Source organism: Silurus aristotelis, assembly GCF_946808225.1.
Source record: "Silurus aristotelis genome assembly, chromosome: 29".
NCBI classification, from domain to species: domain Eukaryota; kingdom Metazoa; phylum Chordata; class Actinopteri; order Siluriformes; family Siluridae; genus Silurus; species Silurus aristotelis.
In genome coordinates, this window is record NC_139602.1 from 11,384,352 (window position 1) to 11,401,393 (window position 17,042).

The 17,042-nt window shown below is 41.2% G+C and overlaps 3 protein-coding genes across 8 annotated transcripts; 1 reads left to right on the forward strand and 2 right to left on the reverse strand.

Moving 5' to 3' along the window:
- Positions 1–549: 549 nt before the first annotated feature.
- tp53rk (TP53 regulating kinase) lies at positions 550–1,984 on the reverse strand. Its single transcript, XM_083535568.1, has 2 exons — positions 1,716–1,984; positions 550–1,118 (listed from the first exon to the last, which is right to left on the reverse strand). Exons 1-2 carry the CDS (start codon positions 1,945–1,947, stop codon positions 637–639), a joined length of 714 nt encoding a protein of 237 aa, XP_083391694.1. The 5' UTR covers positions 1,948–1,984; the 3' UTR covers positions 550–636.
- Positions 1,985–2,880: 896 nt separating this feature from the next.
- On the forward strand, positions 2,881–9,088 carry slc2a10 (solute carrier family 2 member 10). The gene is made up of 6 exons (XM_083535569.1): positions 2,881–3,165; positions 3,987–4,086; positions 4,981–6,099; positions 7,857–7,979; positions 8,071–8,206; positions 8,896–9,088. Exons 2-6 carry the CDS (start codon positions 4,083–4,085, stop codon positions 8,987–8,989), a joined length of 1,476 nt encoding a protein of 491 aa, XP_083391695.1. The 5' UTR covers positions 2,881–3,165; positions 3,987–4,082; the 3' UTR covers positions 8,990–9,088.
- Positions 9,089–9,571: 483 nt separating this feature from the next.
- csnk2a4 (casein kinase 2, alpha 4 polypeptide) lies at positions 9,572–16,959 on the reverse strand. 6 transcript variants are annotated; one of them, XR_014532507.1, is made up of 14 exons: positions 16,778–16,959; positions 15,921–16,109; positions 14,913–15,024; positions 14,711–14,812; positions 13,779–13,829; positions 13,421–13,480; positions 13,255–13,338; positions 13,011–13,121; positions 12,407–12,508; positions 12,186–12,286; positions 11,928–12,076; positions 11,738–11,827; positions 11,268–11,572; positions 9,572–10,952 (listed from the first exon to the last, which is right to left on the reverse strand). XR_014532507.1 is itself a non-coding variant. In XM_083535571.1 (13 exons), the coding sequence occupies exons 2-13, from the start codon at positions 16,019–16,021 to the stop codon at positions 11,451–11,453; spliced, it is 1,185 nt and encodes a 394-aa protein (XP_083391697.1). In that variant the 5' UTR covers positions 16,022–16,109; positions 16,778–16,959; the 3' UTR covers positions 10,130–11,450. The 6 variants fall into 6 exon arrangements, 2 of the variants coding, with proteins under 2 accessions (XP_083391697.1, XP_083391696.1); XR_014532508.1 differs by having other exon boundaries at positions 10,130–10,978; positions 11,349–11,572; positions 16,778–16,956; XR_014532509.1 differs by having other exon boundaries at positions 10,130–10,952; positions 11,312–11,572; positions 16,778–16,949.
- Positions 16,960–17,042: the final 83 nt, after the last annotated feature.

Consider the following 17,042-nt stretch of genomic DNA (forward strand, 5'->3'; position numbering starts at 1 on the left):
TTTATTATAGCAGGTCTCAAGATCTTCCACCAAACCCAACCCATGTAAAGCGTATCTTCATGGAGCTTGGTTGGTTTTGAAGTTTAAGTGAAGGGAAAACTTTATGCTCCTGCATCCAGAAACATCCAACACAACTGCATGACTTGAACTTTGTGGAAGAAGCACCTTTTCTCTCAGTGTATGAACACAAAGCTCTCGGGTGAACGGAGTTCAATTTCAGAAGGTAATATTTTCCGCCACACGTCTTCCTCTCGACATGAACCGACAGGAACCCGTAACGTCACCCTGACTGATCCACCCTGAAATACCACCACGTCTGTCTCCACACCGCCCCAATAAAAGCACAGACTCAAAACGAGTCAAAACATCTACACAGAAACAAAAAAGTGGGTGGAGTTTACAAGCAGTCCATTAATATTCATTAACCAGAGATTTTAGCGCTCATTAATATTCATTCGTTTTCAGATCTGGCATTAAGAAGCTAATTTCATGTTTTTAACACTCGAGGGACAAAAAAAAAGAAGAAAAAATACAAAACAACATTCGGTCAAAAAAATAATTCTATATTTATTTATTTTTATTTACAAAAAGTCACATGACCACAGCAGCATGGCTCGTTGTGTTTTTTTCTTTCTTTCACCCCACCATGGAGCGCTTCCTCCCCCGGAGTCTGACTTCGTCCAGTTTTTTGATCACAGCCGGAGCTTTTTTGGACGCCCCGGTGTAACTGTGTAGAAGCTTCTGGAAGAGAGTCTCCGTGTTGGGGTGCGTGCTGAGGAAGGCCTTCTCCAGCACATACAGGTCCACACCTTTGTCCTCGGGCAGAGCAGAGACGAAGCTCAGGCCGAAGTCGATGAGCATCAGCGCGAGTTCTCCGGAGCTCTCCGTCTTCAGAAGCATGTTGGAGGTGGTGAGGTCTCCGTGGATCACGTCCTCATCGTGCATCTTAGCCAGGATCCGGCCCATGTTCTCCGCGAGGTCGTGTAGAGACTCGACGGAGCGTCCGGAAGCCCGAGCGGCTGCGATGTGCTCACGTGCGGTGATCGACTCGGTGATCTCCTCCAGGAAAATACAGTTGGAGCTGAGATCGACGAAGTAGACGACAGGAGCTGCGATGCCTACACAGATACCTTTAAACATTACTGGACTGAGGAGCACAATCCTGGCATTTTCACCAACCTGATGAATTCTGCACTGGTCAGATGATGTTGATTAGTTCTCTAGAACAGCAACTCGTTATGGTTTCCATAGCAACAGCTAGGACGTGTAGCACGCATGCGCCACATATAAATATGTTTAATCACTGATGTTTATTGTAAGGTGTGTGTGTGTGTGCGTTTAATATTTAATGAAGGAGTCTCCAGTTTCAGCTCTTCCTCACAGATAGAGGTGAAGCTGGAAGATCTCGGGCATCTTCAGTACAGGCGAGTCTGTAATTTCTCAGGAGCTGCTGTAATGTAAGTGACAACAGGAAGCCACTTGATTTGAAAATTAAGTTATATTTTATACAAATCACATTGGAACTGTTGGTTAATTGCTGCGAACTAATCACCTAAGCCTTCTGACCGAACACACCTCATTCAGTTTTATCAGAATATCTGCCATTGTTGTTGTTTATGTTTTCATGTATAATAATAAAATAAAAACTAATGGTTTATTTCAACGCTCACCGTGCACTGTTGTAATCGTGATGGACTTTTTGCGACAGTACCGACCTGCTTTCCGACAGCGCAGGATGGACCGCACTTCCTGAGCGACGCGGCGGCGGGTCAGTTTCTCATCCAGAGCCGGGTGTCTGTACCGTTTGGGGAACCGCTCCTTCACTATGGCGCTCCTCCCTAAGAACCGAACCCGGTACACTCGGGCCTCCGCGCCCTGTTTAATCAACTCAGCTTCCCGCAGACATGGCAGCACTGACCGCACACTCACACCGTCCGCCTCCGCCATGACACCTCTCTTTTTACTTCCGGGTTTTTCGGGTACTTCCGCGTCTTTCTTCAAAAAAACTTCAAAATCTGCCGAAAATAAAAGTATTTTTTTAATTATTATTATTATTATTATTATTATTATTATTATTATTATTATTATATTGGGATGATATTATTGTTAATATTTATTTTTTATGTAGCTCTACACCTGCTTTCTGTATGTTTAAGTGCCAATAATTTAAAAAATACGTATTAATAGTATAATTTTTTGTAAAAAAAAAAAAAAAATACAATTATTGTATTTACAATACACAAAGGTTTATTATTATATAAATTATATGTAGAAGGATCTTTTAAATTATAATTATTATTTAGTATTTATTAATGTATTCATTGCAGCAAATGTATTAATTTATTTTTATATTTTAAATATATAAATATATATTTCATTAAATAATTAATTACAAAATTAAAACAACAAAAAATAACTGTGTGTGTGTGTGTGTGTGTGTGTTGGAAAAGGAGCGCGAGAAATTAGTGTAATTGGAGCTGTAGTGTTGTGCCACGTAACTCGGGTTGCCAGATTGAAGATTTTAAACACTTCATCCTACTTTAAAAGAAATATCCCACACATCCACACAGAGTTTTTTTTACAGCTTTACAATAAAACTTACAGTGTAATTTAATAATCTTTTAATTTTCCAGAATTGATAGACATGATTTGAACAAACAGTGTAGAACTAAACTCAGCCAGCTTCATTACTGGAATAATGTAAACCCTGAGAGGTCCAGAAGGCAGAATGCACGTTCCCGTGGAGACTAACCCCTCACTTTACCAAACCAAAACATATTATAATAAATAAACAAGATTATCATCTGTTTCCTGCCATTTTATCCCCATTGCGTTTTAAACACTGAGGGTGAAGTTGTCCAATCTGGCAACATGTCCATCTCCATTACACAGCCCCTGCGCGTGTGGAGGAATGAAGAAGTACAAACTATTAAAAAAAGAAGTTTTAGTTTATTCTAAGCACTGAATCTACTCGCTTTTGTGATTAAACACATCATGAAAAGTGCAGGAGGAGAGGAGTAGGTTTCTACAGAATAAAACAGATCCATCTTTGATTTATTCACTAAAATAAACAGAAAGAAGTGGTGTTTTTATCTCCAGCTGCTGCAGAAGTGATGAAGATGAGGATCAGCGCGGAATATAATTAACTATTAATATTGGATTAAGGTAGAAATACAACTTTTTTTAACCAAACAAACAGTTTTAGTGTTTGCTGTAACATCTGTACTGTAACATCTGTACTGTAACATCTGTACTGTAACTGCTGAACAATAACATCTGTACTGTAACTGCTAAACAATAACATCTGTACTGTAACTGCTATACAGTAACAGCTGTACTGTAACAACTGTACTGTAACATCTGTACTGTAACTGCTGAACAATAACATCTGTACTGTAACTGCTGAACAGTAACATCTGTTCTGTAACTGCTGTACAGTAACATCTGTACTGTAACTGCTGAACAGTAACTGATGTACTGTAACAGTACTGTATTTTTTTTTATTCATATATTGAATTAAATTTTTTCTTACAATAATTGAACATTATTGAATTAAATTTTTTCTTTAAACAGATTATTTTTACCCATTTAAATCAGTTTTTAACTAAAATAAATATAATCTCTATATATATATATATATATATATATATATATATATATATATATATATAATACATATATAATAAGTTAGTTATTTTTACTTTGTAACAATCAACATTAGTTTCAGCTGTTTCAGAGTTTCAGATTTTGTGCTTCGTGGAAATGTGTGTTTATGTCTTTAAAACGTGCCAAAACCAAAAGGTTTTGTTAATCAGGAGCTAAAATTAGCCTGAGTGTTGCTTTTCATGATAATTAATTAGTGAGGTGGGATTAAAGCAGGAGCATCAACAAAAGGGTCACCATGGTTACAGCTGATGGGAGAGTTCAAAGCAGATCAGACAAATTCAATCTGTTGTTGGATTAATGCTCAGGTTCTCACTTTGTAGGTCTGATTTTCTTCTGAATGAAACCCTGCTGCTGGTTTAATCAGGAACCATGAAGCTCTGAAGGATCTGAAAATAGAAATCAACCAACAAACAATCATGGGTGAGTGAGCGTCTGATCAGATCTAATCCATTAGACACGTCTGTTTCTGTAAACGTTATTGTTGTGGGTGTAGGTTCAGCCTGGGTTTGTTAAACTGGTGGATGAAACTGGTGGGCGTGTGGGAGAGGGTTTCATGTCGTGAAATTGTGAGGCTTTTCATTGCATTTGCAAGTGATGTGATGCTAAAACCCTCCTGTGAAGTGCATGAGAAGTTCAGTATGTTCAGAGTTCCTCCAGTGGGAAATGTGGTGTTCACACTATCATCAAAATGAAAATGACACAACACAAATCAGCTTAGAGCTGAGGAACCAGGTGGAACAATCAGAAACTCAGGTGTCTGGATGAGCATTTCCTCAGCAGCATATTTCTCAGCTAATTTTTCCACTCCAAGAATGCTCTTCAACTTGTAAATCTTTAGACAATTTTTTCACTGCAGAGACTCTTTAAAAAACTTTAGAGAACTACAGAACTTATGGCACCTTACCAAACAAGTAACTTTACTAGAAACTAGGAAGCTAGGAACATCCTCAGGAACTTTAACTATACTTCCACCTGAGGAACAGTTTTAGGAACTCTAACAACTAATGAAATGTTTCCACCACAAAAGAACACTGGTAGCCCTTCAGGCCGATTTTGACAGCAGGCACTGTAGGTGGTCATCCACTGCAAGATGTTTCAGGAGTTTTCAGTAGGTTTTCACAAGAGGAACTCATAAAATTTATGCTCATTACCATTCAAAGAACCTTTTCAAGATCTTAGCAACTTTTTTCACATTTCTACAGTCATGGTAAGAAAATTACTCGAGAAACTACTGGGGTGGAGCCTGCTGTGGAAATCATCATTGATCATTGATGAAATCAAATACAGATGATTAAACCATCTTTTTTTCCTCAGGCTGCTCTGTCGTCATCGTCGCCACTGCCGTAGCAACTCTCGGCGGTCTGGTGTTTGGCTACGAACTCGGAATCATCTCTGGTGCGCTGCTGCAGCTCCAGGTCCAGTTCCAGCTGAGCTGTGTCCAGCAGGAGGCTGTGGTCAGCTCCCTCCTTGTCGGAGCCATTCTGGCATCTGTGATCGGTGGCTGTCTGATCGACCGTCATGGCAGGAGGGCCTCTATCTTCCTCAGCAACCTTTTGATCATTGGCGGGAGCCTCATCCTGAGCGTTAGCATCTCGTTTCTGATGCTGATATCCGGCCGGGTCATGGTGGGCTTCGGTATGTGTGTATCCTCCATGTCCTGCTGCATCTTCGTGTCTGAGATGGTTTCTCCTGAACGCAGAGGTCTGATGGTCACTCTGTATGAAGTTGGCGTCACGGGTGGGATTTTGCTTGCGTACGCTGTGAATTACGTCTTATCAGGAGCTCAGGATGGATGGAGGTACATGTTCGGGTTGGCCGTTGCACCCTCGCTTGCACAATTAGTTTCTATTTGGGTTCTACCATCTCAGCAGACGCCATTCGTCCAGCTCCTGAACGAGGGCGAAGGAAATGAGACACAAACAAACAAGAAGGTGTACACAATCACAAATCTGTTCCAGCGCCAGGATAACATGCGCACCAGGACCATGATCGGACTCGGGCTGGTTGTCTTTCAGCAGTTGTCAGGTCAACCAAACCTTCTCCTCTATGCCTCCACCGTCTTCCAATCTGTAGGTTTTGAGAGCGACGCATCTGCCATGTCGGCTTCGCTTGGCCTCGGGACCATTAAAGTTATCGCGACACTAGCTGCCATGATGTGTGCGGATAAATTCGGGCGGCGGCCGCTTCTGATTGGTGGATGCTCCGTCATGGCGTTGGGTTTGATGACGATCGGATTCCTGAGCAGACATTTGGAGTTTAAAGCTGTGAGACGCTGCGGCAACGACTCCGTGTTACCAGAGTTTCCAAACACCACCACCAGTGCTTTAGGTTTAAATGTGACCGCGCTTGCGGACCACACAGGAAATTTGAACTGGATCATTTTGTTCTGCATGATGGTTGTCGTCGCCGCCTTCTCCATGAGCTTCGGTCCAAGTACGTAGAATTCTGCCTGTGTTAAAATATACATTTACATCGTAATTTATCCTTCAAAAAAAGGTTAAAAAAAGAATAGTTGTCCTACAGTAGGTTAACGTTTCTGTTATGCTGTCATCAATATAAAAAGTCCAGTACTCGGTATGAAAAGGTTGTAAGAGCACTGTAGTGAAACGATAGAGGTTAGCTAGCTAACATCTGAGAATAATGGTTTAGCGAGCTAGTTTGTAGTACAGTGGAACCCGGTTATGTCGAAGGCCTAGGGGACGCCAAAAAGTGCCGAGATAACCGATGATCGAGACAAACGAAAACCAATATGGCGGCAATATATTAACGTGCTTAAAATTTCTTTATGTACATGATGTGCGTTATTACATTTGAATGTGCATGCACGTGTTTTTTGGAGGTTTTTTTACACAACAGCGTTGCTGCGATTTGATTGATTGGTAATGCGGATAAGGAGGCGACAGCCGAAGTAAACACAAACTAAATTTATTGAGAATATTTAGGAGATGATCCACCAATACTTGTAGAGAAGCAGTAATATCCAGTGGTGCGCGTCGGGAGCGCGGTCCACAAAGTTCTGTGAAAGCAGAGACAGTTAGTGTAGAGAATCCACAGATCCGCGCTATGGAAAGCGCAGCGCTGGGCAGCAACGGATAAACGTGGTGCTGACAGCGTGAACATGGAAAACAGCAGGATCGGGGTAATCCGGGGGGGGGGGGGGCAGTTGAGAGAATGCGGAGTCTGAGAAGAAGGGTACGTAGCGGGACATGTATACGCGATTACACAGACCGACATGAACCAACACATACGATCATGCACAAACAATAACGGACCGCTAGTGTGTGGAGGTGAGGGGCTTAAATAGGAGATGGGATGAGTGAGTGAATGAGAGTCAGGTGTGTGCGATCAGTATGACTGCTACGAGCTCTGTGTGGGCGGGACATGCACGGGAAAAGAAGCAGGGTGCTTCGGGGAATGCCGCCACCGAAGGGGGCGTGGCAGGGGGATTCCTGACATAACCGACGTTAAGTGGCAAATTTGCCCCCCCTTGTGCTCGAGATATTAGGGTTCGGCGACATAAAAAAATCGACATAACTGATTCAAAATGCTAAGACAAAGCAAGAAATTTGGCGGTTCCACTTCAAAAACGTCGACTTAATAGGGTTGGCGAGTTAACCGAGGTTGAGATAAGTGGGTTCCACTGTATTATAGTAAAATATTGACTATGTTGATGCAAGAAAATAGAAAATGATGCTTTTTTACACCTCCACAAAAGTGTAGATACAATAACGCAGATTTTTTATAAAACACTAAATGTAGCATCCGTGAAACGAGTTAGTTCCTGTTTTCAATTACGTTACAGCAGCTAAAAATGATTGTACCCTCACTGGCCTCTGTTCATTCTCTCTTTAAGTAAAATAAAATGAAATGGTCACATTAAGAAAACGTGAAAAAGTTACAGCATTACTGTGACAAAGCGCTGACATCGGAAACTCCTCCTAAAATTGTTCGCTTTGTTCCAAAATTTTTTTTTCAAAATCTGATTATTGTTAGTGAAACGTTTGACGTTCAGGTCCTTGTGAACGTGTTGTTACCGTATGAACGACGGCATATTATGATATTGCTTTCGGGGAAAAATTTTATATTTCATACATTTTGTTTGACGTGTTCCGTTTCTTTGAAGGTTCTTTCTGACTTTCAAGTAAGTTTTATTTTTCAGAGGAATAAACCTTTTTTTTTTCTTGTTACAGTGACGTGGGTGGTGCTGAGTGAAATTTTCCCGCCAGATGTGCGAGGACGAGCGTTTGCCTTCAGCAGCTGCTTTAACTGGACGGCCAACCTGATTGTCACCTTCTCCTTCCTCAATGTCATCGGTGCGTACACGCATCCGGCGTTAACACAAACACGCCTGGTGCTAATCCAGCTCCACTTTTATGTTAATGCTTCTCTCTCCCTTCCTCTCAGATGTGATCGGTGTTACCGGAACTTTCTTAGCATACGCCGTGATCTCGATCACAGCCGTCGTGTTTATGTACCTCCTTCTACCGGAGACAAAAGGCAAAGCGCTGCAGGACATCGACAGGGAGCTGCGCGAGAGACGGTCAGATCATGCTAACATGCTAACTATTTAATTGTTTCATCATTTTTGGTACCAATTATCTCGGATCTTAAAATGCTGTTTTATAACAGGAAAACAAATAACTTCTTCAACCAATCATAGCAGGGTCACATGACATCACAACAAACCTGCATTTAACTTGTTAGCTTGGAGGATTGTACGTTAGCACACTTAGCAAAACATTAAACTAGCTTATCAATTAGCTTTGCTAACGCTACCTTTCATGATATTTTTTTTTTATTCAGAGATCTGATAGCGATGATGTAATTTTTTTTTAAAAATACGACAAGATTTAATTTTTTAAGTAAAATTTGTGAAGCTGCACAAATACTCCATCAGGCCAAACATTTGCGGATATCCGACTTGAAGATGTGAATCTGTTTGAACATCTCATTCCACATTTAGTCCTCATTTACTCTTATAGTAACCTCCACTCTTCTGGGAAGATGTTCCACCAGATGTTGTAGAAATTTATGAAGACTCATTCAGCTACAAGGGTGTAAATGAAGTCAGGTACTGGTGTAGGTGAGAAGGTGAGGAGGCCTGAGGTGCAGTCAGTGTTCACATTCATCCATGTTCAATAGGGTTCATATCAGAAGATCTTCCACCAAATCCAACCCATGGAAAGCAGATTTTGGACACACTTTGTATTTAACACTTTTTCCGTACAGATTTCCTCCGAGAGAAGAATTCTGCAGTGTTTTCCAGAGAAGACGGTTTTCACCTCGATATCAGAGAGTCTCCTGGACCAGTTCGGTGTTATAAAGTTCACCAGCAGTGCAGTTTATTGTCTTTGGGTTTCAGTTCTTCTTCTCCTTTTTTGTTAAATTATTTACTGATGAATAAATAAAAACAAAGTGAACACTTTTAAGCTGCTTTTTTTAAACCTTTGATTTTTATACATTTTCTTAAAAATCTTGTTTCATCTGAAATGTAACGCAGTTTTTAATTTTAAAATTAAACATATGTTTGATTACAATTAAACCTGCTTCGATATTAAAACCTTAATATAATACATGAATCAATAATCAATAAAAATTTAATGTAAAAATTAAACCATTTGAAAGCGAAATGAAACATCTTTAACATTAAACAGGCTTTGAGATAAAAAAAAAAATAAAGATGCTTCAAAAGTAAATAAATGTGAACAATTTATCACAAATATAAATATATAAAAAGCAAATGATGCTAAAACGAATTGTTACGATTAAAAACAACTTAATAAAACAAACAAATAAAACCGAACTGTAAAATCAGAGGTGAAAAAAGTGAAGGAAAAAAACTGAATTTTGAGCCAGGAATAAATAAATAAAGAAATGAAAAGACGTTGAATAGAAACTGCACACGTGCGCTAAATAAAACGTGTTTATTTACACAAATATCCTGAAACATTACTGCTCTGCATGAGGACAGAGACGCTCTGTACAAGCGTGTGTGTGTGTGTGTGTGTGTGTGTGTGTATGTGTGTTGGATTTTATTGTATAGAAAAGCTAAAAAAGAAATTGCTGAAAGTGAAGAAGAAGAAAAAAAAAACCCCAAATGAAACAATAAAAAAAGTCAAAAAAAAAAACCCAGAACTCTGCACTCAAAAATCCCATCAAACACAAAACTGTAATAAATCAGACGTGATTCGTGTGAACGTCTCTGGACGGCCCGAGTGAATCGAACCTCACAATTTGTCGTACGTGACCTGCAGTTTTTTTTTCCCCACTGTAATTAATGACAATATTTCACCAATTTTTTTCTGTTTGGATTTTCAACTCGTATTGAAACTCTGATTGGTTCTGCAGTGTAGTCTGTCGACCAATCAGAGTGAAGCGGTTCTTTCCTGCCTGAGACGAGTGTAAAAGCAGGTTAATAAAAGGAAAACTGTTGGGTTGAGTGTTGTATTGTTTTTTTGTGTTGTTTTTAATAAAAAAAGGAAGTGAAGGTCTGGATGGAGCGAGGGCTGATGTGAGGAGGATAGCAGCAAGTTCTGGAGCATAAAAAAGTGATATTGCTGTGTGAAGTGTACACAGTAAACACTCCATGCTGATTCTGTTCCCCTGCTGGTTTTGGGCGGGATGTAAACACAGAGGGTCCGGGGTTTAGGGGTTACACATGAGGACGAGAAGAGAGTCGGAACAGCACCAATACAATCAGAACTCCACTTGGAAACCAGGAGAAGGAAGAACGAGAAGAAGAAAGAGGAGAAGAACGAGAAAGAATGGGCGGAGAAAGAAATCCAGAAGAGAGAGATGAAGGAGGAAAAAGAGGAGAAAGAGGAAAAGGGAAGCACAATTAAAAGAAAAGGAGAATAAATATAAAAGAAGGAGTGAAGAAGAAAGTAATTGGGGTGAAAAAAAGGAGAAGAAAGATGAAGGAGGAAAACGAGAAGCAGCAACAGGAGAAAAGAAGAGGAGGAGGAATGGGGTGAGAGAGTAAGGAGGAGATAAAGGAGGAGTGGAGTTGAGGAAAGTTTTTACACCGACACGGAGGAGATTTTTGCATAATCGCTGTTTATTGTGGAGGAAAGAGGAGACTTTAAAGAATCCGTTTACGATCTCGTTACGCATTTACACGGTTCTGACGTTGAGCCAGTGAGGAGCGGAGGAGAAAAAGATGATGTACAAGAAACGAATAAAAAATAAGAAGAATTTATTAGTTAAATGTGTGCGTTTACTTCACCCTAATTATATTACATTAAAAAAAAATTGGATCAAAAGACGTTAAGACGCCGAGTGTGTGTCTGTGTGTGTGTGTGTGTGAGAGGAGCTTCTCTTAACTTTGCTGAACAGAATCTCTACGAGAAACTTTTGTAGGAACTTCTGTCTCCGTGTCAGTGGAAAAAATTTGATCTGATTTATAATAATATAAGCCGTGTTTGAGTTTTTAGAGTCTCACACACACACACACACACACACACACACACACACACACACACACACACACACACACACCTGTAACCTTTCTAAATGTGCTTAACATGATCATACAATGTTACACACACACACACACACACACACACACACACACACACACACACACACACACACTCACTCACTCTAGTCTGTGTGGTTTTCAGGTAAAGGTGAGGGAGTTTTTTACGACTGTGGTGTAGGACGGGGGGGTAAAGGGGAGGGACGGGGAGGTAAAGGGGAGGGGGGGGGTAAAAGGGGCAGGGTTAGATGGAGCAACGCTCTTTTCCCATCATCCCCTGCAGGATGAAGCGTGAGGTCAGAGGGCATCACTGAGTGGCTCCGGCAGTGGCAGGCACGATGGCGGAAGCGCTGAGGTTAGTGGCAGCTGAGAGGACGGGAGAGCCGGTCAGAGGACCCAGAGCTGTGGAGGCAGGAAGAGCAGCGATTCCTGTTCAGGGGGAAGAAGAGAAATAAACAAACAGAGAAAGAGTAGTGAGACAACTGATTTTTCCAGTCATATGAGTGGGTGAGTGGGAGTGCGCGCGCGTGTGTGTGTGTAAATGAAAACATCACCTGTGTGGTTTTAACGCATGACATCACTTCCTGTTCTTACCTGTGATCAGGCTGGCAGTGCTCACTGCAGTGTTGAGGACTGGAACGTTAGAGGAACCCACCATGCGAGACTGATCCTTCACTACAGGGTCTGGATGAGAGAGAGAGAGAGAGAGAGAGAGAGAGATTAGATATAAAGCATGTACACAGATGAATAGAATAAATGAGTGGAGAGAGGAGAGAGGCTGTACAGAAGTAAGGATGCTCCATGGCCTCCCGTGCTGTCAGTCGAGCCTGATGGTCGTATCGCAGCAGTTTATCCAGGAAGTCCAAAGCCTCTGGACTCACCAGGTGCTGATTCTCACTGTGTACGAAGCGCTCCCATCGTTTTCGCGAATGTCTGCAGAGAAAGAGAAAGAGAGAGAGTTATCTTTTTCCCAACACATACGTTTCTGCTAATAAATTTTAGGAATTTTTTTTTATCTAGTAGTGATTTATTAGTTAAACACCTTCCCAGGATGTCGTTAAAGCGAGGTTCCAGCTCGATGTTGTACTTGTCGATGTAATCGTACAGGTCTTCAGTTCCGAGCACTTTGGCTATTCTCACCAGCTACACACAGATCAGAAACACCATCACCTTACTACACGAGCATCCATTTCACAAGAGGAAAAGCGGCGTCTCTGCAGACGATCCGGCTGCCAGGTGTTAAAGCCCGTAGTCGGTATTTACCTGGTCATAGTTGTCGTGGCCGTGGAAGAAAGGCTCCTTCCTGAAGATCATGCTTGCCAACATGCAGCCAAGACTCCACATGTCCAGACTGTAATCGTACATCTATAACAACAGGTACGAAATGACTATATATGTTAATTAGAACATGAGCTGGACCTCGTTAAACCCCTTACAAATTAATGAATTAATCAATTAAATAATTTAAAATGATCATGCCATACCAAAAATAGTATGCATTTAATTCTACATCATGATGATCTAACTGTATATAATAGATTATACTTTATTCATTGTAAATACTGCACTGTGATTGGCTGGAAGGATTTCAGGTGCGAGTTCAGAGCGATAAACCAGCAGGTCGGTTTAATAGGCGATCTAAACGAATGCGCTGTAACTAGGGGTGTAACAGTACACGTATAACTTTTTCGGTACCAGGCTATCGCTTCGGTACACGTGTACTGAATCCAATCCTTTTTACGTGCGGAACGTATTAAGTAGCGGACTGCAATTTGGTTTAGTCTCTGCCTCGCACTTTGGAGCGCAGTGTCAGTGTAAAGATGTAAACAATTAATGTACTTATTATTAAAAAAAAATTGGTTTTGACCTGAAAGTCAATAAGAAGCTCTGGTCCTTTGAAGTAGCGTGAGGCGACTCGGACGTTGTACTCCTGCCCCGGGTGGTAAAACTCCGCAAGACCCCAATCGATGAGACGCAACTGGGCGGGGGGAGAAAGAAAAAAAAAAACAACAAAAAAAAAACAAAAAAAACAAACAAAAAGACACAGCAATTGTTTAACGCCATTAAGAATGTAGTAAGACCGTATTTGAGCTGGTGTTATGACTCTGTACCTTCCTGTGTTCGTGGTCGATCATGACGTTGTGTGGTTTGACGTCTCGGTGCATAATCCCCATACTGTGGCAGTAATCCAGAGCCTGACAAAACAAAACAAAAACACACACATTCAATACAATCAGAAATAATCGTAGAGAGTTTGTTGGGTAGAATGTGGTTTACCTTCAGGATTTCGTACATGTAGAATCGAATGTCGTAGTCTGTTAACGTCTGATATAATTGCTGAGGATTGCAAAAGAAGAAATAGCATATATTGAGAAAAAAGGTTGAACGTCGTAAACACGTTACACAATAACAATACAAAATAGCCAGCTGCTTGTTTAGGATATAATTATACCATGGTCTGGATATAGATATCATCACACACAGGGGGTTAGAGTTCAGTGTTTATGGCACTGGGATACTGATAGGAAGGTCAGGGGTTTAGGCCCCGGTATTGCCAAGCTGCCGGTCTTGGGCCCTTGAGCAAGGCCCTTAACCCTCTGTGCTCCATTAATTTATTTATTTTTTTATTGATTACCTTAAAGTCTGTGTTGTTCACGTGTTCAAACACCAATGCAGGAGTTCGGGACTGTAAAAGAAGAAAACGAGAACAGCGGTTATTCAGACCGTTTCTATAGCGACCGCTCCTTCACAGCCACAGTGCTAATAATACACTTCAAATGTAAAGAGAAAAAACTATTAACATGAGATTGCTGTGTGGTTTTTCTTAACATCCCATTCCACATTTAGTCTCCGTGTGCCGTTATAACAATCTCCACTCTTCTGCAAAGACGTTCCTCTAGATTTTGTGGACATTCATTAAGCTATAAGGGTGTTAGTAAGTCAGGTACTGTTGTAGGTGAGGTGAGGAGGCCTGGGGTGCAGTCAACATTCACATTTATTGTAGATCTTCCACTTCAACCCATGTACAGAAGATCTTCATGGAGCAGGCTTTGTGCACAGGGACATCATCATGCTGGAACAGGTTTGGGTTTCCTAATTCAAGTGAAGGGAAATTTTATTCTACCACATCCAAAGACGTCCGATACGAATGTGTTCCTCATTTGATAAGAAAATGTACAGGTTTGGGAAGAAGAAGCACGGTTGGTTGCCATGGTGAAATTTTCTTTGTGTAACGGAAGGAGAAACAGTCTTCAGTGTAAAGTCAAGATCCAAACAAGCTGCGCTTCTTGTATAGGAACTTAAAAAACTAGATTCTGGTAAGGAAACATCAGTAGTTTGTAGCTGCTATAATAGAATTGAGAAATGAAGATAAAGTGAAGATGCTGTGGTGTATGATGAATAAAATACTTCAGGAGGTTACAGGTGGGAACAGTGACTCAATCACACCCCAGTGTCACTCACACACACACACACACACACACACGATACTGATAATACTAAATATTAATAAATGAACTAATATTAATTACTAATAAAAAATAAAGAATCATTATTTTTCACACTCACCACTGGATCTTTGACGATGTCTACGAGAGAGATGATGTTTGGACCTCCACGCAGGTTCTCCAGGATCTTTATCTCACGCTTTATTTTCTTCTTCTTCACAGGCTGAGAGACATAATTTACACTGATCACTCAATGCGCGCACACACACACACACACACACACACACACACACACACACAGTTTATTAATGCTGAGTGTTTACCTTCAGGATTTTTACCACCACCTTCTCGTTGTTGGTGATGTTCACTGCCTCAAACACTTCGCTGTATTTTCCACGCCCGAGTTTCCGCACCAGCTGGAAATCGTCCTGATTTCTGTAAAACATCATTCTTTTGATCAGAGACACGATTGAGGTTAATCAATAACAAAACTACTGAGAGAAAAACAGACATTTTACATCAAATTACAGCTCACTCCATAAACATGCTGAGACCAGGGGACAGAGAAAGTGGGGAGAGAGAGACCAAGGGACAGAGAGACCCAGGACAGACAGGTAAGGAAGCAGAGAAACAGAACCAAGAGGCAGTAGGACAAACACAGAAAAGACTGACAGGACTGAGAAACAGACAGGACCAAGAATAAGAGAGACAGACAGGATTAAAAGGCAGACAAGACTGAAAGACAGGCAGGCCCGAGAATCAGAGAGACAGACAGACAGACAGACAGACAGACAGGCAGGACTGAGAGGCAGAGAGACAGGACCAAGAGACAGACAGGACTGAGAGACAGACAGGACCAAGAGGCAGACAGGACCGAGAGGCAGAGAGACAGGACCAAGAGACAGACAGGACTGAGAAATAGACAGGAATGAGAGACAGAGACAGGACTGAGAGGCAGACAGAACCGAGAATCAGAGAGACAGACAGGACGGAAAGGCAGTGAGATAGATAGACAGACAGACAGGACTAAGAGGCAGACAGGACTCAGAGGCAGACAGACAGGACTGAGAGGCAGAGAGACAGACATGACCAAGAGGCAGACAGGACTAGGGGCAGACAGACAGACAGGACGGAGAGGCAGACAGGACTAAGGAGCAGACAGACAGACAGGACGAAGGCACAGAGACAGACATAAAGACAGGATGGAGATGCAAAGAGACAAAGACAGACAGAATAGGGAGCACACCATTATGCAATTAAATACAGATTTACACCATTGTGTGTGTGTGTGTGTGTGTGTGTGTGTGTGTGTGTATGTGTGTGTTCCGTACCCCCACTCCACCACATGGGACTCGTAATCCCAGTACTCCCGGGGCCGGTGTGTGTTCACCTCGGCGTAAACCCGCGCTCGGCTCGGCACTGGACCTGACATGTCTGACAGTTTGGCACAGCGGGAGATAAGTTCAGAGAGAGACGGGGACGTGACAGGAACGTGTTGGGGTGAGGAACGTCCTGAACACCTAAATTACAAATAACACACCATCACCAATCCCACAGTTTACTATTAAACAACCAGAACTGAGGCATTTCAGAAGGCGTGTGGGGACGAGGCCTGGCCGGGTATTACATAAACAAAGGGAAATTCTACAGAAAAACACGATTTTGACTTGTGTGATCGAATTTATATTTGGGAACTCAAGTCTGGATATAGAAAATAATTTATGTTCCTCTTAGATTATGTAATTTATTTATATAAAAAACACAAACCACAATTCAATTAGAAAGAAACCTTATTTTATATATATATATATATATATATATATACACAATTTTTTATACATTAACATAAAAATATCAACCAATAACAACCAAAAATAATTATTAAACAGATGATGCTGATGTTACAGTATAATAAACAGTAGTCTATGTAACTATGCTAATCTTTGCCTATTATGTCAATTGGTTAGCATTAGCGCCCTAATAGACTTAATATAAACTTATTAGCCGATTTAGCATTAGCACGGTTGACATGCTAACATGCGCAAATAGGTAGCTAGCTAATGACGATTAGTTTAACCGGCTTCCTAGTTACCACTTAGCTTAGCTTAGCATAGCATAGCCACAACACCCGGCTCCTGTGTTAAAGTTTTTTATTGAATATATGAAATTAATTTATAATAAGATTTACCTCTGGGATGAGATCTTTCCGATGATGACGAATTATTTTATTATTTTAAATTTAATCTTTTTTTCTGAGGTACGATTTTTAAAATATTTTTTTTGCTGTCTCAGTCATATACTATGGCACACAGCGCTAAGCGGCGCTCTGCACTGCGCATGCGCATCACTCCATGGAGGTCGCCGTACTGCGCATGCGCGAGTCAAATGCCCGAAAGAGAACGTGAGAAAAGCAACGCGCATGCGTGAGTCAAATGCCCGAAAGAAAGCACCGT